Genomic DNA, 24,545 nt, shown 5'->3' on the forward strand with positions numbered 1-24,545 from the left:
TAAATATTTATTTAGAAATAATGCATTGATATACACCAAAAATATAAATCATGGTTATCTCTAGCTACTGGATTTTTCATCCTCATATTTCTTACACTGAACATAAATAAGTTTTATAATCAGAAAACACAGTACTTTAAAAAATGTACATTAAATAAAGTACCAAAAAAAATTAAAGCTATATATTATGTCAATGGCTTCTTCCAATTGTTTAAATATATTTTCAGTGTAAAAAAGTATATACTCTTTCTGACTATTTTATTAGCATCAAATACTTCTATGGAAGAACACAGACCTTTCCGAAAGAACAATCGAATAAACAACACGTAAGTCATTTACCTTTTTGACATCAAAATGTTTACATTTCTTTTATATCTGAATCTCAAAGGATGAAATATTACCAAAGAAGACAGTTAAATAAATGGTTGACTTTATTTTCTCTATTTTTTTTGCCATCTTAGCTCAGTTGAAAATTGAAAGAAAAATAAAGTTATATTTGTCTTCATTAATTTTTTACAGACACTAAAGGAACTGTACTTGTGTTCAAAATGCTAAAAGCATTTATTCTTTTAGTCAGCCATTTGTACAGGTCATTAAAAAAATGTAAGAAAACCAGAGAATATTGTTTTCATCCATTTCTTCAGATGCCAGGATAATAAACTTCTAGTAAAAGCCATATTCTTAGTTGTTTTTGTAGTCAGCATAGAAAATAAACTTTGTGAATATCAATAGCATGTAAGAAGAAATGCCAAACCAAAATAACATTAGTGAGGTGTGCTAACTATTGGCAATTTTAAGCTCCTGGGAGCATAATTTTCCCTAAACCTTGGCATGTCTTTTTTTTAAAGAAATATTAGAACCTTAGTTATTTTACGTGGTTCATAGTTTGGTTAAGAAATAAATATTCAAAAATTATTAATTGTGGTTTTTAAACAGCAAGCCTCTCCTGACTCAAAAATGTCCAAATCACCCTAGTAGCAGGAATAATGACATTTTAATATGGTGCTGAAATGCATGAGATAAACTTATCCATCATTACACCAATGATAAAGTGATTACTCAAAATATGACTGATGTTAACAATGGCTTCAACATCCTTTGTTTCACCATCCCATTTCATATTCCAATGTGAACAAAAAGGGCAAATAGCTGTGCCCCTCCTACTTCACGTTTTTAAGTATATTGTCTCGTTATATAATATAGTTAGTGCTGGATAATCAATGGGAAATAAAAGATCATTAAAGGAAGTCTACAAATAAATTTGAGTCAAAATTTGTGTCTTCCTACAAGAGAATTTGTCACAGATATTGAAAGTAACAAAAACTGTCAGATTTGAACTTTCCCCCATATGTACCTTTGAGCAGTGCTTTTCTAAAGATTAATGATATGGCTAGAAGTTTGGTTAATTTCGAGCTAGATGATATAACCTGAAATACATATTTATAATTGAAAAGCAAGACAGATTTATCTTTCATTTACAATAATCCAAACTTTTACATTCTCAGCATTTTTCACATAGTTGGACTTGAAGAATAGTAAAAGTATACAATTTTGCCATTTGATGAATAGAATTTCAGTTGGTAATGGGAATATTTAGGAAAATGGTGACCTGAATATGATCTCTTTCCCCTCTGCTCTCATCTCCTTACCTCTACTAAATCCATGAATCTTTGCCTCTCCTAAATCAGTCACCAACTAGAACTTCTGGGCAATTGGTTCTATTGAGATCCGAGGGGATAGAACTGGTGCTGGGCTTCTTTCCCCAATGGGGCGTAAGATTTACTGGAACCTGTGTAGAAACACAGTAAGAGGACTGAACAAAGAGGAAGATCCAGAAGAGTTGGCATCTAGCATCTTTGTTACCCCCATTCCCACAATCAATTTGGAAGTGTCCCCCCATCCCATGAATGTTTCCTGTGAGATACTGATGACCAAAAGCCAAGAAGGATGATTTTTGCATCTTATTATCAAATGGCTCATAAAAAGAATATTGTGTGCGTGTGTGTATACAGGTAATGATGAAGCAAACGTGGTCAAATGTTATATTAGTTTTCTACAGTTTCCATAACTAAGTGGTTATCTTAGAACAATGGAAATTTATTCTCTCACAGTTCTGAAGGCTAGAAGTTATAGTCTCTTTGAAAACTAGAGAGGAGGATCCATCATTGCCTATTCCTGACTTCTGGTGGTTGCCAGCAATTCCCGGCATTCCTTGGCTTATAGACATATCACTCCAACTTTGCCTATGTTGTCACATGTAGCTCTCCCTATTTGGCTCTGATTCCTCTTCTTATAAAGACAGTCATTGACTAGGACCCACTGCAATCCAGTTTGACCTCATCTTAACTAATTACATTTAAAAAGACTCTATTTCCAAATAAGGTCACATTCACAGGTTAAATTTGGAAGAATTAGGGTTTTTTATGATATGGCAGTATTTTTTACTAATCTTACAACTTTTCTGCAAGCTTAAAATTACTTAATTTTTTTTTTTTTATTTTTAAAATAGGGCCGATCTGAAAAAAAATAAATAAAAGAAAGCCAAGAAAGAACTATGTTAGGTGGTTCTTACAGCCAGAATGTGCAAGGAGACTGTATGTCAAAAAGCACTGAATACAAGATTTGTTACAACACAAGCCTAAAGAATCTTTGCCTTTCAGTCCCAGAGTAACCAGATTATAGCTCCAGCAGACAGTTAAAAATGGTAAGTCCAAAAAGAAGACAAGGTAAAATAATCAGAACATGTGCTTAGTATAATACAACAGATCAAAGAGAGAGATGAACTTATAAACAAAAACCAAATAAATGTACAGGGAAAAATAAAACAAAATCATAAGTTTGAAAAAAAAAAAAATCAGATGAATTAAAGAAAGGCTAATTGTTGCAGAGATCTGAACTAATGGCCTGAAAATTCAAATGCAAGAAATTCAAGCTGAACAAAAATTAAAGCAATGGAAATCATAAAATAAAAAATAAGAAATGTGGAAAAGGGATTTGTCAACCAACCTACCATGGAAATAATAAAATATCCCAAAAGAGAGGTTATAAATAATCATATACCAGAAAGAAGTACTCCTGAACTGGCAAAAGACCTGAGTCTAAAGATAAGAATGGGTCACAGACTTATAGGATGAGTGGATGAGGAATGAACTTTACCTAGTCATATCCTGATAGAATTCTTGTATCCAAAGAGTAAGTAAATCTCTTGAGCCACAACAAACACCCCGCCCTCAAGGGAAAAAACCATCAGCCTGGTACCAGATATCTCACTGGAAGCCTAGAGGATAGATAACAGTGAAATAGTATTCACAAAGTAGAGGCAAGACTGCAGCCCAAGGAATAAGCATAAACTGTGTGGGAATGTAAAATGTGTATGTTTAAAAAGCACCCTTGAAACAGAAAAACAAGGGACATACTAAAGGAAATTCTAATAAGAATCTATCTCAAAGTTATATCGATAGGATTGTGGAAGGAAGGTGAAGTAAGAAGAAACAGAGAGCATCAATGTAGAGAAACAGTCCACGAGGAAATAGTTGGCACTTAGTGACAAATAGGTAGGCACCTAATACAGGGCCACTGAGAGAGCAGGGCAGAGGGAAAGAGCCAAGAATGAATTCAGAAACACAACAGAACTTTCAAATTACTAAGGGGAAATGGAATGAAAAACAATTTCATCAGATGATCAGAGTAAGAAAAAAAAATAAGATGTACTAACTCTATAAAAAAATAAGATGAAAGGAATGAAAAGTTTTTCTGTCACTAAGGTAAACATGAACAGACTAAATTCTCTCATTAAAAAACAGAAATTATCAGATTGTATCAAAAATAAAAAAAGAATTATATACTGTTTAAAGGAAACACCATTAAAAGAAAGGTTGAAACCTTCGAGAAGAAGTTATTTTGCAAAACAAAAAAAAATTCTTGTGAGACAATACTAATACAAAAAAAGTGAATTTTAAAAACTCACATTTAATTAAAAATAAAATGTCATTCTCTGTTGAGCACATGAAGAAAGTAAATATTCTAAAAAATAAATCTTCAGTAAAAAATAATACAATAATTTTTATAGTTTATCACATAGCTAGTTCCATACATAAATCATTAAGTAATGTCCAAAAATATTATAATTAGTCAAAATATAATTTGATCCTCTCATTTTTTTTTCATAACAAGTTTTAGTTTATCACTAGTTATACTTTGCAAGCACTAGGCAGAAATTTTACCTAACTGCTTAGGTCAGTGTTACCAGATTGGAGATTTTTTTTTTTTTAAATAATATTTGCTTTGTGGTATGGTAATTGAAAAAAATAAAAACTCTCGAGAATAAAAAATTGAATATATTTTACTTGATAAATTATAATTTTGATTATGACTGTGAAATTCACACAAATCTTAAAATCACTAAGAATGACTAAAGAAATAACAAGTAAGGTAGTTTTAATTTCTTGATACAGTAACTACTTCATTTAACAATTTAAAATAACTCTTTGAACATATTTAACATACTCGCTAACCCCTGATAGGGCTGAATTTTGCTCAACTTACATCTCTCACTGAATACTGTTTGAAGTTGGGTATCTTTCCTTGGTGGCTCAATTATTTTTTCATTACTCTTGTTTTTACAAACACTAATCAAACTATTTCATTTCTGACTAAAACTGAAGAAATTAATACCAAATATCCTCACCCTTGCTGTTTCTAACTTCGATTATCCTTTTACTCACCACCCCCTACTTTTTACAAAAAAAAAAAAAAAAACACTGTTATTTAAAAGGAGACATGCACATATTTTTTTCTGTCTGAGAAAGAGAACCACATATAATATAGTTATTTTTCTATTTGAGTAGAAAAGAAAACTAAAGCAATTGAATGAGTATTTAATATAAATATCAAAATATCTGGCCAACTAATATTTGAACACTTATAGTACAAAGCCAGTCAATAAAGGATGGACCAGTATCACCGAGGACACATCAGACAGACCCTGGTCTCCCTACTGGTTAATGTTAGTTGAACATTACCCAATTTTTAAACATTAGCCAGGTCATATGGTTTACCAATTACATAAGCTACCAAAATACACACCTAGGAGTCTTTTGGGGTTCACTGCTCTTAAAATGTGTACATTACTTTCTTTTTTCAAATGCTGTAATAAATGGAGACATAGGAAATTACTATTGTCACACAAATACAACAAAAATGTACACTGCCAGCTCCCTCCATAATGGACGCCTACGTATGTGGCAATAAAACACTGGCAGATCATGGGGATAATTCCCCTGTGTGCGTGTGGCTGAGAGGAAAAGTATGACCTGCCTTGACAGGAACTGCTTTTAAGTCTTTAAACTGTCCTCCTTCCAGTATTTATTCAGTGTGCACTCTATGCAGCTGAGAAATGTTGTTCCAAATCAGTAAGCATGTCTGAAATACTTAGGGGAGAGCAGCTGAAGACCTTTGCGGTAACTAAAACGTAGTAACTTTTCTCAGAGCAGGCATTAGGTGCCACTTGCTGCTTCTTAATATGCTGATTTAGCTTCCAACAGTGATGGGCAACTGGTGTGAAATGTCAGCTAAGGACTAGAGATTATCATTTAGTGAAGAGAAATTTGATCATGGAAGTGCAGCAACATTAAACAGCTCTGATTTTCCTGGCTAAATTACTGGCAGACAGTTGGCATCAGTGAAATTAAAGAAAAAGCAATCCCCCTCCAAATTTCCAAAAGAAAACTTCATTTGCAAATGAACCTCCAGTAAACAATTATTTGGGTCAAAGAAATGAGAATGAATACATGGAACTTTTATAAACTTCATGAAGAGTGAAAATTCTAAGAGAGCTCTGAAAGTTCTTTGTACTCTACTAGATAAACTCACCTGGCCTCCATGTTTTACCATTTCTACTCCCACAGTGCTTTTCGTTTTTCCTCTGAGGGAGAAAGAGGTCTTGCCTTGTAACTATATACCATGACCTACATTTCTCCTTACTTGTAATAAAAAGTTGGTTAATTTAAGCTTACCTTAAATGCAAATTATCGAGTTAGCTCTGTATGTTTGCTATAACCAATGCTTTGAGAACTAGTAAAATTCACTTCTTAAAATACGGTATGACTGAGAAGCATAATAAAAAAAAAAAAATGTTGGTAACATTGGTTATAATAACAGAGTGAATATCTGCTTGGTATCACAGCTCAAGTTTAGAGATAAGGACATTCTAATTTATTTTGATGGTTATACCATGACTGTGTATGCTGTAATATCTAGACCAGGGTTTCCCTAAACCACTCACAAAACATATTCACTTGTGAGTGTAAAAGCCCTAGTATAATGTGTGACTTGTTGATGTACAAAAGTTGTTGGATTTCGTATGTATACCCAAGTAATTACACTGAGTTTAATAAAAACTTTCAGATTTTATGATCTGTCTCCTTCACTACACAAACCTACCATACATTTTTTAATATAAAAATTTAATGCATTACCTTTGGGAACCCAAGGTTGAGAAGGGGAGAGTGTTGACAAGTCGTGGAGTTGGCAAGCAATATCACAAAACAATGTTTATTAATTGTTTAATGAGAAGCTAATTTGCTCTGTAAACCTTCATCTAAAGCACATTTAAAAAAAAAATTAATATATTACCAGTCATGGTAAGGCTAGAGAATAGGAAAACTAGATCCCCCCTTCCTTTGTTTCTTCCTTTCCCTTCTTCTCACTGAGTCCTTTTCTCCCTTTGCACATGTCGTAATTAAAATTAAAATAAGCTGCTATCATTACTTCTTTTGCACAGCACATCTTATGTAAAATAAAACACAATAATACATAGTCTTATTTTTGAAACAAAAATACCCCCATAGAACTACAAGACCTTGGACAAGGTACTTAAAGCTTTCTGATCCTATACTTCTTCATCTTTTCATATTACATAAGAAGAAGAAAAAGAAGGTGAGGAGGAGGAGTGTGAAGAGAAAGGTAGCTGAAAGAATTAAACAGAATAATACATGTTAAGTGCTCAGCACGATGCCTGCATATAAGTGCAAGGCAGACTGAGGGGAAATGCTGCTATAAAAATGTAGGCTCTGGAACTAACTAATCAGATCTGAGTTCAAATCTTCGGGAAAAAATGAAGGTAATATCAGTCCCAAGTGTTGAAGTATATTTAAGGATTAAATTAATAAATGAAAATAAAGTCCTCAGTACAGTGCCTAGCATATCATAAACAATAAATCATTGTTATTACTAATATACTTTTATTGTAAAATCTTACATAAGATATTTGATATTTTAAAAACATTTTAATATTTAAACTAAAAACCTTATCACTCTTTACTGAGAAGTCATGAGGATTAATTTAATTGCAAAGGACGTAATTAGTGAGTAAAACTATAGTTACTAATTAAGGCAGCAGAAAGTACATATTGTATCAATCTATTTTGATCTCTTAATCTTGAAAGTGTCCATTTGAGAGGTGAAGAGGTCATGTGTATCAAGTCAGCTAATGAAACTGAGTAGCTCTGCAGAAGTCAAACTCTTCATTACCAGCTGCAGGCAAAAATGGCTACTGAACATCCACATTGTAAAGAAATGTTCTGAGCACATAAATATTGTACTGGATGTGTTATTTAATTCTTTTCCTGTTTAAGGGGGCATAGTACGTTATCCTGCTGGGGAAAAAAAAAAATGGTATAGGCAGTAATATATAGGGCAATAAATTCTCTTTAAACCCTCTTGTAGAAAATGAGTCATTATTATTTACTACTGGACATTCACCCTGGCAAACCTAGAATACCTGAGACAAGACTGTGTAAACACTCAGAGGTGATCAGTTCAACAGGCAGCAATAGACCAACATTTATGGGAGTAGCTTTAATTGGGGAGTAGTGAGTCTAGGGACTAAATGAATAAATTAACCAGAGAGGAGTAGACAGCCTTCTGTAACTAATGCCTCTGCTGTCAAGACATAACTTGGTTTGCGCTCTTTACTGGGCCTTGACGGTGTCAATTGCCCTAGAATATAAGGTCAGCAGACAGCAGGATCACTTGTCCACAGTGCAGCATGCTGGCAGGCTGCCCACGGCTTGGGATAATAACGCATGCAAGACAGAGCATCTGAGCTGGTATCTAATCAGTAGCTGCAACTCTCGGGCTGAATTTTTTTTTTAAATAAATCTGGAAGACAGATGTTTGCCCCAGCCAGTCTGTTAATTTTAAACTGATTATCTTGCCAACAACAAAGGCACTATTTTGTTCTGTAGAGAACAGTATGGGTTTTTCATATTATTAAAATAATTAAAAATGTATCTATCATTTTTGAAACTAAATCCTACCTACAGAATTGTATTTAACTTATAACAGTGGGCAAAATATAAGCTGGTCACCCCTACCTAAGTCTATCACAAGCCCTTTTGTTTAAAATCTAATAAAGAAAAAGGGAGAGAAGAAATTATCAGAAGGATTAAAGATCCTTTCTACTTCCTTTAAAAAAAAAATAATATTCCATATGCTTTTTGACTCGACCAGTATACTTATATGGTTTAATGCTAATAAAATAATCAAGAGTTTTCCCACATGTACATAAAGACGTGTTATAAACAACACTAGTACTGCCTATAATATCAAAATTATACAGACACGCTAAATGTCTTTCAACAGGAGATCAGCTAAATAATATATTCATACAATTGAATAGTACAAAGCTATTACAGAGGATGGTATAGGTTAACATTCACTGACAAATCTCTATGAAACACTGGTAAATTACACACACACACACAGTGTTCCTAAACTGTGGTCACAAACTTTTAAAAAGCAGTTTTTCTCCAGATGGTGGAATTTTAGAGAAATTTTATCTTAATATTACATTTTTGTATTGTTTCAATTCTTTAAAACAAGGATATATATGTATATTTATAAACATAAGTATAAAGTATATCAGAATCATCTAACATACATCAGTACCAATAACACACAGTTCAGAGAAAATAAATTATTTCTAGCATTAACTAGATGATTATACAAATTAAAAATTATTAACTTGCTGTTACGCTTGGCCTTACCAGAGTATGACTTTACCGAAGTATCATCTTCAATTTTTGCCTCTATTTCTTAATAGAATTGGAGGATAATTTCCAGAAAAGAAGACAAAATAAAATAAAAAATACATTTAGAAAAGTTAAAGAAATCAGGGTTTACTGGGTTATAAAGTTTTCAAAAAGCTGTCAAAAAACACAGGTTTTAGGAATCAGGGATACCTGGGTTTACAATCTCTTCTATCTGATACTTAAAGGTTGGCTGGATTTGGGCTCATTACGTAGTATTTCTGCTCTTCAGACACAGTAACACACCTACTTCATAATGTTGTTCTGAAGATTAAATGTGATGATACACAAAGCAATTAACACAATGACTGGCAATAATGATTGCTCAGAAACTGATAGTCATCCTTATTTGCCAAAAATGAGTTGATGGTGGCTCCTAACTACCCCCAACATCCATCCTCAGCCCCTTACCCCTAACACACACACACACACACACACACACACACACACAATAAGACATACTTGTAAGGAGAATGCCAATCAAATTTTAATGCACATAGGCAATTGAAAAAGAAAAAAAAAGTTTAAATTAGACGAGAATATGACTTTTAGAAATAATTTCTCAGAAGCTAAACTAAGCAACGATAATGGGTGATGCCAGTCGTGAAACCTTAATCATAAAATATTTGAGAAAAGAACTGCCAAATTCATAACCTGAGTAGTTTAGACATTAACCTGCATGCCATGAGAAGGCCAGAAAAATAAATTTCCAAAATTCCTATGATACTTAAATTAGCACAGCAGTCTATCATTTTAACAGTAAATTATGTCAGAAAGATTTTAAAGAAAGCACAAACAATTCATCTTTGCAATTACAGTACTTGATTTTACAAGATCAAAAAATCACATAGATTAAAAAGAACTTCTGTGGACAAAAAACAGCAGGAATGGTATTGGACATCTCACAAAAGGCTTCTGCCTACATATTACACAGTAAAAGTTAGAAATAAATTCACAGATGGAGGTTTAGAGTTTACATAATTCTGCGAAGGGTAGTAAGGGGTTAATAGGGAAAATAAAAAAACAGACAACAATAAAGAAACAAATAAAGTTAAGAGCATTTAGGAAACAGAACACCGAATGATGTTTAGCTCTGTCAGTAGTGCTTGGTATTAGCGAACTGTCATTGCTAGTTGACACTGAGTCAGTTCTGACTCACGGTGACCCCATGTTTGAAGAGTACAACTAATCCATAGGGTTTTCATGGCTGTGACCTTTTGCAAGCAGATCACCAGGGCCCTCTGAGGCACCTCTGAGTGCTTTCAAACAGCCAACTTTACAGCTAGTATTCAAGTGCTTAACTGTTTGCTCCACGCAGGGACCCTATTAATAAATACTACTTGGGGAAAGTCTCTCCAAATTTTTATGATACTATGAAGTTGAATAGAAAACATTTCATTACATGAATCAAAGAGAGTGGCCTTGGATTAGCACTGTATGAATATATTTATTTTTATGCAAAATACTATTTACTAGCATATTCAGATATCATCATTTCTTTTGGTACAAAGTTCCTTTTTTGTAAAATACAAGTAGAATGACATGGATTATTATTATTTTTTTTGCCTCACTTTGGGATTATCTTTTTTAACTATTTTACTGTGTTTTAGGTGAAAGTTTACACAGCAAATTAGCTTCCCCTTTAACAATTTTTTTGGAGTCCTGGTGGCGCAGTGGTTAAGAGCTCAGCTGCTAACCAAAACGCTGGCAGTTCTAATTCACCAGCCGCTGTTTGGAAACCCCATTCGCCAATTCTACCCCATTTATTAGGGTCGCTATGTGTCCTATAGGGTCGCTATGAGTCGGAATTGACAGCAGTGGGCTTTTATGAGTCAGAATCAACTGAATGACAACCAGTTTTAACAATTTTTATACAAACTGTTCCGTGCCATTGGTTACAATTTTTACAACGTGTCAGCATTCTCATTATTTCCATTCTGTTTCTTCTATTTCCATAGATCTAGCTTCCCTTTCCCTCCTCACCTTCTCATCTTTGTTTTTGGGCAAATGTTGACTATTTGGTCTCATACAGTTAATTGTTTAATGGAGCACATTACGCACAAGTGATATTGTTTATTTCATAAACCAGTCTATTATTTGGCTGAAAGGTGACCTGCAGAAATAGCTTCAATTCCAAGTTCAAAGGTTATCTTAGGGCTATAGTCTCAGGGGTTCCTGTAGTCGATATCAGTCTAGGAGATCTGGCCGTTTTCAGCAATTTCAGCTTTGGTCTGCATTTTTCTCCCATTCTATCTGGGACTTTCTATTGTGTCCCTAGTCAGAACACTTAGTAGTAGTAGCCAGGCAGCATCTAGTTCCTCTGGTCTCAGGTTAGAAGAGCCCGTGGTTTCATGTGGGATATTATCATATTTTTATGCAAATAACACAGACGTTTTATATATATTTGCCAATCACACAACCCTCTTCAGCATTATTTTCCTAGTCATGCTATGTATGTTATATGTGTGGGCGTGTCATTCAAATGGGCACATTATTTTGACAAAAAATACAGTAGTTCCATGGACTAGTTTCTTCACTGAGCCTTTTGATTTCCTTCATTCTCTTTTGCTACATATGAGTAAAGACCAATAGTTGTATCTTAAATGGCCACTTGCAAGCTTTTAAGACCCCGGATCCTACTCATCAAACAAGGATATAGAACATAATCTTTGTGAACTATGTTATGCCAGTTGACTAAGCTGTCCCCCAAGACTATGGTCCCATGTCATTTGATGGAGTAAACCAATCCCGCGAGTTGTTTAGATATGTCTAGGATGTCTCCATAACTGTGCCCCCATGTGGTTTGTTATATATATGGAAACACATGCAACATACACAAATGTGTATATACATATGCCTATAGATAAACCCATACCGGGGCTCTGGTGGTACAGTGGTTAAGAGCTATGGTTATTAACTAAAGGTCAGCAGTTCAAATCTACTAGCCACTCCTTGCAAACTCTATGGGGCAGTTCTACTCTGTCCCATAGGGTCACTATCAATCAGAATCTACTCGATGGCAACAGGTTTGGCTTTTTTTTTTTTTAATATAGATATATCCATGCATGCATGTTAATTTACCTGCATATGCCTTTCTATACACTTATGGTGATATTATTAGGTACCATCAAGTCAGTTCTGACACATAGCGACCCTATGCACAATAGAACGAAACACTGCCCAGTCCTGCACCATCCCCACAATTGTTGCTATGCTTGAGCTCACTGTTGCAGCCACTGTGACAATTCATCTCACTGAGGGTCTTCCTCTTTTTCCCTGACCCTCTACCAAGCATGATGTCCTTCTCGAAGGACTGATCCCTCCTGACAACATGCCCAAAGTATGTGAGACTTAGCCTCACTATCCTCGCTTCTAAGGAGCATTCTGGTTGTACATCTTCAAGACAGGTTTGTTCGTTCTTTTGACAGTCCATGGTATATTCAATATTCTTCACCAACACCACAACTCAAACGCATCAACTCTTCTTCAGTCTTCCTTATTCAATGTCCAGCTTTTATATGCCTATGAGGTGATTGAAAACACCATGGTTTGGGTCAGGCACACTGTTAGTCCTCAAGGTGACATCTTTGCTTTTCAATGCTTTAAAGACACCCTTTGCAGCAGATTTGCCCAACACTATGTGTCTTGAGTTCCTGACTGCTGCTTCCATGGGTGTTGATTGTGGATCCAAGCAAAATGATTGACAATTTCAATCTTTTCTTTGTTTATCATGTTGTTGTTTATTGATCCAGTTATGAGGATTTTTGTTTTATGTTGAGGTGTAACCCATGCTGTTGAGGTATAATCATATACACATATATGCATCCATACCTACCTACATAACCATACACATATTTTTTGGCTGCTTTTACTGTAGTTGCAAAATTGTATATGTTACAGTATTTATCAAAATTGTCCCTTTTTTTTCCTGCACTTCTTACTGTCTTTATTTACCTTGGTTGAAATGATCTTTTAACAATTATCATAGGTTTCATAGGCTTCCAAGTTCCAGGTAAGCTTTGATGACTATCATCAAGACAGAAACATCACCGTACAACAGTTAAGAAATCCCACTTCCAGCTCTGCTGCTAATCCCCTGTGTACAGGGCTGGCTTCATGGGGGTGCAGCCTATGAAGTCACACAGGTCCCCATGCTCTGAAGGGACTCATGCTTGGTTAAATGCTCTGCTGTTGCCATCTTGAAAATGTGAATAATTTTTTCTAAAGGGACTTATATCATCATTTTGCACAGAGCCCCACAAATTGTGTAGTCATTCCTGTCTGTATGAGATTTGCAATCCACTTGACCTGTTTAATTCGAATTTTCCTCAGTATAACAACAAACCCGACACTCCCTTTTTTACCCTAAATGTTTTAAATGCTGCATTATCAGACCACACATTGTTTTTCTCAGGTGGACAACACAGTAATGTCCTTGTTGACCCTTTAAATATTACTAATACTGTTGAGTCAGAATCGACACAACGGCAGTGGGTTTGTTTTTGGTTTTCTAATACTAAAAAGTCAAGCCAACTCAAGACTATGAGAATCACATTTCCAGAAGAGATTTCTTTTAGTAGAAAGAGACTACCATTGTTATTAACCTTTCTTTGTCTAAAACTTCCATTAAAGAATGAGGTGCACCATACCGTTGATTGTGCTCTCTATCTAAAAGGTGTATTTTACAACCATCTTTTTCAAAAGTACCTTTGTTCAAACAGCCATTTAGAACAAACATCTACTTCTTAGAATTGAGAGGGAGAAAGTACTTTCTAGCACATTACAACAGGAAGTGTTTTAAAACACTTCACTACTAACCTTTAAGTAATATATTAATCAGAACCAAATGTTATGGAAATTAAAATGTTGAGTGTGGTAGAGAGTAGCAGCATAGTTACAGGTGTATGGATCTGTTTCCTCTTAGTGTCATTTGAGAGGCCCTAAACACAGCACTTGGAAAGCCTAATGGCGTAGTGGTTAAGTGCTAACCAGAAGGTCAGCAGATGGAATCCACCAGGCGCTCCTTGGAAATTCTGTGAGACAGTTCTTCTCCATCCTGTAGGTTCACTCTGTGTCAGAATCGACTTGAGAGCAACGCTTTTTTTTTTTAAACATAGGACTTAGGGTTTCATCATCCCTCCTTTTGGCCCCAAAGTGTTATCATTATAATTAACTTAGATTTAAAAATCCATAAAGATGCTGCTAAAGTGTATAACATAAGAGAAGAAATGTGGTGATGTATCTGGAGGTTTCCATTTAATACTTTAACAAATGGTATCAAGAAATACAGGCATCTTCTTCCATTTAAACTAGTAATCTGCTTCAGAAAATTAGGCGTTCTGGGTAAAAATTTCAAGAGCTTATTTTTTATGATTTTATCAATCCAAACTTCCAACCAAGTTTTTAAAACCTACATATAAAACAGTGCGATATAAGTTCATCAAACCTCAAGGCACATCAACGAATGTAATAAACTCTTATATCAGATTGTAAAGTACTATAAACATCACTTCCTGATCAAACGAGAATAGAATTAACAGTTGTCTGTAGGCCCTACTGGGCCCTGGTGGCACAATGGTTAAGCACTCGGCTGCTAACCAAAAGTTCAGTGGTTCGAAACCACCAGGCGCTCTGCAGGAAAAAAGACCTGGTGATCTGCTCCTGTAAAGATTCCAGACTAGAAACCCCTATAGGGCAGTTCTATAGTGTCATATAGGGTCGCTGTAAGTCAGAACTGACTCCACGGTATACAACAAAAACAACACTTGGCCTCTCAGTAGCAGCAGTAAACACACTCATCTCCTTCATTTGCACCCGGCTTGCTTTTCAAAAATCTACAGAGTTTGATGTTCAACCAACTACAAGTGGAATGTAACCTAAGACTCTTCCCATATATCATTTTGTTAAAAATATTGAGTTTTGCTGATGTTTATAAGTTGTCGCTGATGTTTATAAGTTGTCTTATAAACATCAGCAAAAACCAAACAAACCAAAAAACAAAACATTTTACTGAGAGATATGTCTATTTTGTGAAGTTTGGATGCAAAAGTCAAGAGGCATTCTACCAGGAAGCCATTAATTGGAGAGACATTCTGTAGGGTAAGTCTGTATTAAGGAAGCCGTTAACTGGAGAGACATTCTGTAGGGTAAGTCTGTATTAAGGAAGCCATTAATTGGAGAGACATTCTGTAGGGTAAGTCTGTATTAAGGAAGCCATTAATTGGAGAGACATTCTGTAGGGTAAGTCTGTATTAAGGAAGCCGTTAACTGGAGAGACATTCTGTAGGGTAAGTCTGTATTAGGTAGCTAAACTATGTTCAAGGTAGGTGTGGTGTTAGATGCTGCAGGGCAAACAAAGTAGATGAAGATGCTGACTTTACAGGACTTAAATCTGCTGGTACTATGGGACCCATTAAAGTCACTTAGTGTGGCTTATTTAGTTATAATATCACCTGGATAGAAAGCCTTGAAATAACTGGATGAACAGCCAATAAATAAATTTTGGCTAAGATTATTGAGATGTAATAGAAATGAAAAATATGGTTCATAGAGCTAAAAGTTAGATAAGAAAAATAAAAGACTTCAAGCCCAAATCTCTCACTCTGTATAAACCTGGGTCAACACATTTCATCATTCTGAGTTTCAGCTGACACATTCTGAAAGTCCAATGAGTTAATGTTAAAGTTTTTAAACTAAACGAGAAAGCACAATGAAACACGTGTACTTTTAAAGATAAATTGGGTTTCAAATCTCTGCTAGTGGTGTGAGATTGTGCAAATTATTTAACTTCTCCGAGCCTCCACTTTCTCATTTATAAGATGAGGACAATTATACCTACTTTGCTGAGTAGGAATTGGGTTAGAAATATACGTAAAGAACCTAACGAACTGTCTGGAGCATAGCAGACGTTCAATAAATGCTAATTATTACTTTTTTCCTTATTATCAAAAGTCCAAAAGCATTCACTGTTCTCATTTAAGTAACCCACTGACACAAATCCTTCCACCTTGTTATCACTCAAAATTCATGAATTAAAAAAAAAAAATTTCTATCCATTACCACATACTTTGTTTTTTCACTGTTCCTTATAAACCTACACTTTTTCCACATAAAGATATCTACTCTCTTGAACTCTTAATTCTTGGCCATTACCAGATCTACTTAACACAGTTCATGGGTTCAAATATGTCAACTATAGTAGACTAATTCTTAAACACTCTTCATGTCTTACAACCTTTATTCTGCCAATCCTAAATCCTAGAGTTCATATAGTGCCAAGACTTGTTAAAGAAAACTGGTTTGATTATGCATATAATTATTGTATTGAAGGAGTAGAATTCTATGCAAAAAGCCAACAGAAAGCAACTATCTCTTTTCTCTCCTCTGTTTTTTAAATTGAATTTTCTCTAGACCCTCTTGCCTAAATGAAATCTTGGAAAGGTCTTGAAATAGACAACATCTGGATGGATACACATTTTTTGGACCCAATTTTGTACACACAACCACGGCTCAGCTACAAACTGCATTTTTTAACACCGCCCCCCCCCCTTCATCTAGGTGGACACAGGAGTAAAGAATGGGACTTCTGGAACTATCTTGAGTGACCAACCTCCAGGTTTCTCGTTACATGAATGGAAAAAAATTTTTTTTTTTTTTTGTTTAAGTCATTATTTAAGGTCTCATGCGTATCCATTCACCATTGTATAATATAAGTTTTACTTCTAGAAACAGTTTTGGTTAATCAATTACGATGTCCAAGTTGGGTTAATAATCAAAACTCTCAGCTTCATTCAAAATACATTTAAAATTTCATCACTAGCTTGGTAGTGCTTCAAGCTTAAAAACTTCAGGTGGGAAGTGTGGTAAACTTCTATTGCCATACTCTGTGCTTTTCTCCCACCTCCCGTCTTGACCCCGCTTACTAGCACACATGCATTGACTTCAGCAATAGAGATGTAAGAAAGCTGGCAGAGGATAGCCCTCTCTTGACTCTACTTTGGTGTTGGTATTCTCTGTAATCGGTGGATGTTAAACACTGACTTGTTCTCTTGGGGGTATGTCTTAGTCATCGAGTGCTGCTATAACAGAAATACCAAAAGTGGATGGCTTTAACAAATAGAAGTTTATTCTCTCACAGTCTAGTAGGCTAGAAGTCCAAATTCAGGGCGCCAGCTCCAGGGGAAATCTTTCTCTCACTGTTGCCGATGGGGGAAGGTCCTTGTCATAAATTTTCTCCCTGGTCGAAGAGCTTCTCAGCACAGGGATCTCAGGTCCAAAGGACATGTTATGCTCCCAGTGGTTCTTTCTTGGCTTAAAATACAGTCTAATCTTGTAGATTGAGTCCTGCCTCACTAACATAACTGCCACTGATCCCATCTCATTAACATCATAGAGATAAGATTTACAACACAGGAAAATCACATCAGATGGCAAAACAGTGGACAATCATACAATACTGGGAATCACGGCCTAGCCAAGTTGACACACATTTTTTGGGGACACAATTCAGTTCATGACAGGGGACTTTCCTGTATTTTTTTGGAGATACCCAGGGCATCCAACTATAATACAACCCTTCTGGATGTCACCTGCCTATTTGCCAGTATACTTCCACACTCTTTCTGTTGAACTGGCCTTGCCCTGGAAGGATGTCTATTTGGATGGAGTTCCAGACAAGCTCCACACAGTAAGTCCTACCTGTACCCTGAGGTGTGTAAGTCTGTGCCCAATGCAGCCACATATCATTGTTCTGTCACTGGCAGAGCTCTCGAGACATAGTACTTCACCTTTGGAATCCACAGGCATACATCAAACTCAAATAAATAAAAGTAATCTCAATTTTGGAAAACAAAGAGTGGATTACCTAGACCTGTTAGCACCCATACTTAAGAAGAAATATGTCAGCTGAATAATCCTCTCAATGATATTTATACCAAGATTAAAGAGCGGGGTAAGCACTCATTTCTTCTGGGAGAAAGGAAATGCCACAACTTGGATTAGTTCATACCCTCAAGACAGATACTAGAGTAAGTGTCAAAATGCACACACACACACAGAGTTTTCAGGGAACTCTTTGAAATGCACACGTACCTTGTTGTTGCTGTGTGCTGTTGAGTCAATTCTGACTCAAAGCGACACTATAGGACAGAGGGAAGGTACTCACTCCAGTGGCACAATGGTTACTGCTCAGCTGCTAATCGAAAGGCTAGCGTTTCAAATCCACCCAATGGCTCTGCAAGAAAAAGACCTAGTGACCTGCTCCCATAGAAAAATATTACAACCAAGAAAACCCTATTGAGCAGTTCTACTTTGTTCTGTCACACGGGGTTGCTAGCAGTCAAAATCAACTCAATAGCACCTAACAACAACAAAGGACAGACTAGGGCTGCCCCCTAGGGTTTCCTAGGCCAAAACCTTTATAAAAGTAGATTACCAAATCTTTTCTCCTGTGGAGCCATTGGATGGGTTTTAACCACTAACATTTCAGTTAGCAGCTGAGCACTTAACCATTGCACCATCAGGGCTCCTATATACCTTAAAATAAAAAAACTTTGCCATCAAGTCGATTCTAAATCATAGTGTCCCTAAATGACAGAGTAGAGCCGCCCCACAGGGTTTCCACAGCTGTAATCTTTATGCAAGCAGACTGCCATATCTTTCTTCTGCAGAACAGCTGATGGGTTTGAGCAGCAGACCTTTTGGTTAACGGCCAAGCAATCAACCAGTGCACCAACAGGCAACCTATATGTGAATTAGGACCCCACTTTTAGAACATGGGAATAGTTTCTATCTTCTGTTTATTCTCAACATTAAGAAGGCCCTAGATTTTATCCATCATCCTGTCACTTACCTAAAGTAGGCTCCTTTCACTTTTTCTTACAATGCTCTTCCAAATCTTCACCATGGTCCTCAAGATTCCCACAGCCCCTGCATTTTTTGCATATAATCTTACCTCTACCTTATCAAGGTAAATATGGTCATCCGAAGTAACTTTCAAATTTTCTCTATCCACAAATTAATTTTTCTTCATCCTTCTTTACTAATTACCTTCTGTCTCAAGTGAAAGATCTCACCATCCTTTTAAAGATATGTGTTTTCTGAACTCTCCCTTTTTTTCTGGAATCATTCTTTAACTTTTTCTTTTTTCTTATTTTCAAATTTTGTAGACTTCTTCCCTCCTGTCTAAAAGCATGCTTACATGTCATCCATTACCAAAAACAAAAAAAGAAATACAAAGTATTTAGAAGCACTCCACCTTTCTCTCCCACCGTCCTACCAAACTTCATAAAAATGTAGACATTTGCCAATTTCTCACTTACCAGTCACTCTTTAACACTGCAGTTTTTATTTTGTTCCAATATATTTTATTAAAGTTGCTCTCACAAAAGTAAACCAGTGACTCCTACTTCTACAATAACCTTTCTAATTTTTCTTAGAATCTCTGACAAATTCAGTTCCTTGGGCCTCTTTCTTGCTTCCTTGGCTGTGATTTTTTCTTGGATTTCTTCCTACAGTGTTCAGTTAAAAATTTTTGGTGATGAAGGACAGAAATCTGTATTTTTTAGCAGATTTTACAGACATCCCTAATACACCTGGAAGATTGAGAACTACTGGTCCAAGAGCTTAAGAAATAACATGAGAAAACTATTCATTTAAGTAACAGTTATTTAGTCCTTCCATAGAAATATGCCTTAATAGTCATTTGAAAACATTTGTCATTTTCTCCTTTTCATTTTCTAATCATAAGCTGAATAAAAATATCAAGGTTGAATTAAGAATTAGGGCATATTACAGTATTTAAAGCTTCATAACAGATTAGAGCAGTTTTAATTAAAGTTACCAGGACAACCACAGGGAAACAGGGTATGCCATAATTGGAAAGATGTCACTGGAAAAATTTGTTTATTATAACCTTGATCCTACTTTCTTTGAGCAAATTGCCTAGAGACCTTCATTTGCTCATCAGATCCTCTTGGCTGGGCTGACTAGTGAACAATGACACCACTGATTTCATTCACCTACATCTCTCAGGAGGGACCACTGGAGATTGGATTGTCTTACTGAAAAGCTTTCTCCCATAAATTGTTCATTAACACTTGCAGATATGTCAGCCTACCCCAGGGTGAAAGGTGTTAATAGCAATGTTAAATGATTATTTCTTTTTTGCTTCTAAACATCTATAAATCCAACAATATTAGCAGGACAATGGCCACACTGAGTTAATTTTTCAGACAAAGATATAGCAAGTGAACAGAAAAACAGCCATCTTAATAGATGTGTTTTGGAAATAACATGACTGAAATTATTATTAGTGTGGGATTAGAGGGAAGAAAACTGAATTTGTAGACAGAGCCCTAAAATTGAATTCTACCATTACCTCATTTCCCCATGCGTATGTCAGTTTGTCACATTGTGGGGGCTTGCATATTGCTATGATGATGGAAGCTATGCTACTGGTATTCAAATACCAGCAGGGTCACCCATGGTGGACAGGTTTCAGCAGAGCTTCCAAAGTAAGACTAGGAAGAAGGACCCAGCAGTCTACTTCTGAAAAGAATTAGCCCCTGAAAACCTTATGAATAGCAGCAGAACACTGTCTGATATAGCGCCAGAAGGTGAGCCCCCCGCCCAGGTTGGAGGCACTCAAAATATGACTGGGGATGAGCTGCCTCCTCAAAGTAGAGTTGACTTTAATGATGTGGATGGAGTCAAGCTTTAAGGGACCTTCATTTACTGATATGGCAAGACTTAAAATGAGAAGAAACAGCTATAAACATCCATTAACAGCTGGAACATGCAATATACCAACTATGAACCTGGGAAAATTGGAAATCATCAAAAATGAAATGGAAGGCATAAACATTGATATCCTAGGCATTGGTGAGCTAAAACAAGACAGATATTGGCCATTTTGAATTGATCATATGGTCTACTATGCCAGAATGACAACTTGAAGAGGAATGGTGTTGCATTCATCGTCAAAAAGAGCACTTCAAAACTTATCTTGAAGTAAAACACTGTCAGCAATGGGATAATATTGATACACCTATGAGGAAGACTACATAATACAACTATTATTCAAATTTACGCACCAGGCTCAAGGCCAAAGGTGAAGACGCTGAAGATTTTTACCAACTTCTGCAGTCTGAAATTAATTGAACATACAATCAGGATGTACTGATAATTACTGGTGATTGGAATGTGAAAGTTGGAAACGAAGGATCAGTAGTTAGAAAACATGGTTTGGTGACAGAAATAATGACAAGATAGCGTGATAGAATTAAGCAAGACCAACGAATTCTTCATTGCAAATACCTTTTTTTCACCAGCATAAATGGCGAGTATACACATGGACCTTGCCAGATGGAATACACAGGAATCAAATCAACTACATCTGTGGAAAGAGACCATGGAAAAGCTCAATGTCATCAGTCAGAACAAGGCCAGGGGACGACTGTGCAACAGACCATCAATTGCTCATATAAACATTCAAGTTGAAACTGAAGAAAATCAGAACAAGTCCACAGGAGTCATGTACCACCTTGAGTACATCCCATTTGAATTTAGAGATCACCTCAAGAATAGATTTGATGCATTGAACACTAATGACTAAAGATGAGATGAGTTGTGGAATGACATTAAGGACATCATACATGAAGAAAGCAAGAGGTCATTGAAAAGTCAGGAAATGCACATGTACCTTGTTGTTGCTGTGTGCTGTTGAGTCAATTCTGACTCAAAGCAACACTATAGGACAGAGGGAAGGTACTCCAGTGGTACAATGTTAATGCAGTCTGAAATTAATTGAACATGGAATGTGAAAAGAGACTCTGACACTTGCTCTTGAATGTCGAGTAGCTAAAGCAAATGGAAGAAATGAAGTAAAAGAGCTAAAAAGAAGATTTCAAAGGGCAGCTCGAGAAGACAAAGTAAGGTATTATAATGACATGTGCAAAGACCTGGAGTTGGAAAACCAAAAAGGAAGAACACACTCACTGTTTCTGAAGCTGAAAAAGCTGAAGAAAAAACTCAAGCCTTGAGTTGCAGTACTGAAGGATTCTACAGGGAAAATATTAAACGATGCAGGAAGCATCAAAAGAAGATGGAAGAAATACACAGTCACTAAACCAAAAAGAATTGGTCAGTGTTCAACCGTATCAGGAGGTAGCATATAATGAAGAACCAATGGTACTGAAGAAGAGGCCCAAGATTCACTGAAGGCATTGCAGAAAAACAAGGCTCCAAGAATTGATGCAATACCAACTGAGATGTTTCAACAAATGGGTGCAGTGCTAGAAGTGCTCACTTGTCTATGCCAAGAAATTTGGAAGACAACTACCTGGCCAACTGACTGGAAGAGATCCATATTCATGCCTATTCCCAAGAAAGGTAATCCAAAAGAATGCAGAAATTATCAAACAATATCATTAATATCACACACAAGTAAAATTTTGCTGAAGACCATTCAAATGTGGCTGCAGCAGTACATCAAAAAGGAACTGCCAGAAATTCAAGCTAGATTCAGAAGAGGACCTGGAACCAGGGATATCATTACTGATGTCAGATGAATCCTGGCTGAAAGCAGAGAATAACAGAAAGATGTTTACCTGTGTTTTATTGACTATGAAAAGACATTCAACTGCATGGATCATAACAAGTCATGGATAACACTGCAAAGAATGGAAATTCCAGAACACAATTGTGTTCACCAGGAGCCTGTATATAGATCAATAGGTAATCTTTCTCACAAGCATATACTCTGTGGTTTAAGGTCAGGAAAGGTGTGTGTCAGGGTTGTATCCTTTCACCATGCTATTCAATCTGTATTCTGAGCAAATAATCAGAGAAGCTGGACTATATAAAGAAGAACGGGACACCAGGTTTGGAGAAAGACTCATTAACAACCTGCTTTATGCTGATTACACAACCTTGATTGCTGAAAGTGAAGAGGACTTGAAGCACTTACTAATGAAGGATGAAGATCAAAGACCATAGCCTTCAGTGTAGATTACACCACAACATAAAGAAAACAAAAATCCTCACAACTGAATCAACAGGCAACACCATAATAAATGGAGAAAAGACTGAAGTTATCAAGAATTTCACTTTACTTGCGTCCACAATCAACACCCATGGAAGCAGCAGTCAAGAAATCAAATGACACATTGCATTGGGTAAATCTGCTGCAAAAGACCTCTTTAAAGTGTTGACAAGCAAAGATATCACCTTGAAGACTAAGGTGTGCCTGATCCAAGCCATGGTGTTTTCAATCACCTCATATGCATGCAAAAGCTGAATGATGAACAAGGACAGCCAAAGAAGAATTGATACCTTTGAATTGTGTTAGCAAAGAATACTGAATATACCATGGACTGCCAAAAGAATGAACAAATCTGTCTTGGAAGAAGTATAACCAGAATGCTCCTTATAAGCAAGGATGGCCAGACTACATCTCACATACTTTGGACATGTTATCAGGAGGGATCAGTCCATGGAGAAGGACATCATGCTTGGTAAAGTAGAAGGTCAATGAAAAAGAGGAAGACCCTCAAAGAGACGGACTGACACAGTGGCTGCAACAATGGGCTCAAGCATAACAACGACTGTGAGCATGGCGCAGGACCAGGCAGTGTTTTTTCTGTCTAGACAGGGTCACTGTGAGTCGGAGCCAACTCGATGGCACCTAACAACAACAACAAATACCTCATTATGCAGTCTTGGACAAGAATCTTGGTCTCCTCTCTAAGTTTTCTCATTTATAAAACAAGAGTAAATAATATTTTTACTTCATAGGAGTTTGGTAAGGGTCTAATGAACATGAACCATCAGAATCATAATATGATTTTACATAGTCACTAGAACAACAACAAAATTTTAGTGCCAAAGTCTTTTTTTGCTATCAAAGACATGTTTTTAGGGCAAAAGTAACTAAAACAAATGTTACATCAGTTTCTCTTTCAGCTCTTCCTAAAGCTGACTATAGCGCAAAATGAGTTTTATTAAAAAGACAAAACAAATGCTGAAATTATATATATATATATATACACACACACACTTGCTGAAGTAGTTTAGACTTAAACTTACAAACAAACACAAAAGAAAGCATTAAGCTGTAAAATAAGTTACATTTGAGTTTTTAATCAACGGGCTGTAAAAGATAAAATTTAAAGTTCAAATATATAAAATCTGTATGCATGCATCCACAATAAAAGTTATTTCAGGTACTGAAAAGCAATCATTCCACTAAAAAAAAAAGTCTCTACTTCATGTCCTTTCTTAAAAAACCTGAGTTATCACATATATAATGTAAAGCAATTTCTTTAGTAGACATGGAAGAAGCCAAACAGTTAAATTTACTTCTTTTGTAGATTTTATACCTATAAATATTTTCAAACTGATAACCTTGATGTTGAAGAATAATAAAAATTCTTTAAATCATCAAATTTAAATACACTT

The 24,545-nt window shown here is 35.9% G+C and overlaps 1 protein-coding gene across 3 annotated transcripts in view; it reads right to left on the minus strand.

Annotated features, from left to right (window-relative positions):
- Positions 1-24,545, minus strand: part of CACNA2D1 (calcium voltage-gated channel auxiliary subunit alpha2delta 1) — a 542,050-nt gene that overhangs the window by 394,636 nt on the left and 122,869 nt on the right. The window contains exon 2 of one of the 3 annotated variants that reach the window (XM_049894496.1): positions 1,650-1,789. The exons of 1 other annotated variant lie outside the window; for it this stretch is intronic. In XM_049894496.1, coding sequence (XP_049750453.1) covers positions 1,650-1,664 — 15 coding nt within the window. In that variant the 5' untranslated portion in view covers positions 1,665-1,789. Of the gene's footprint in view, positions 1-1,649; positions 2,828-24,545 lie in introns of those variants that run through there. One more of the 3 variants, XM_049894497.1, reaches the window with a different exon arrangement.

This window comes from Elephas maximus, chromosome 8, assembly GCF_024166365.1.
Source record: "Elephas maximus indicus isolate mEleMax1 chromosome 8, mEleMax1 primary haplotype, whole genome shotgun sequence".
Classification (NCBI taxonomy): Eukaryota; Metazoa; Chordata; class Mammalia; order Proboscidea; family Elephantidae; genus Elephas; species Elephas maximus.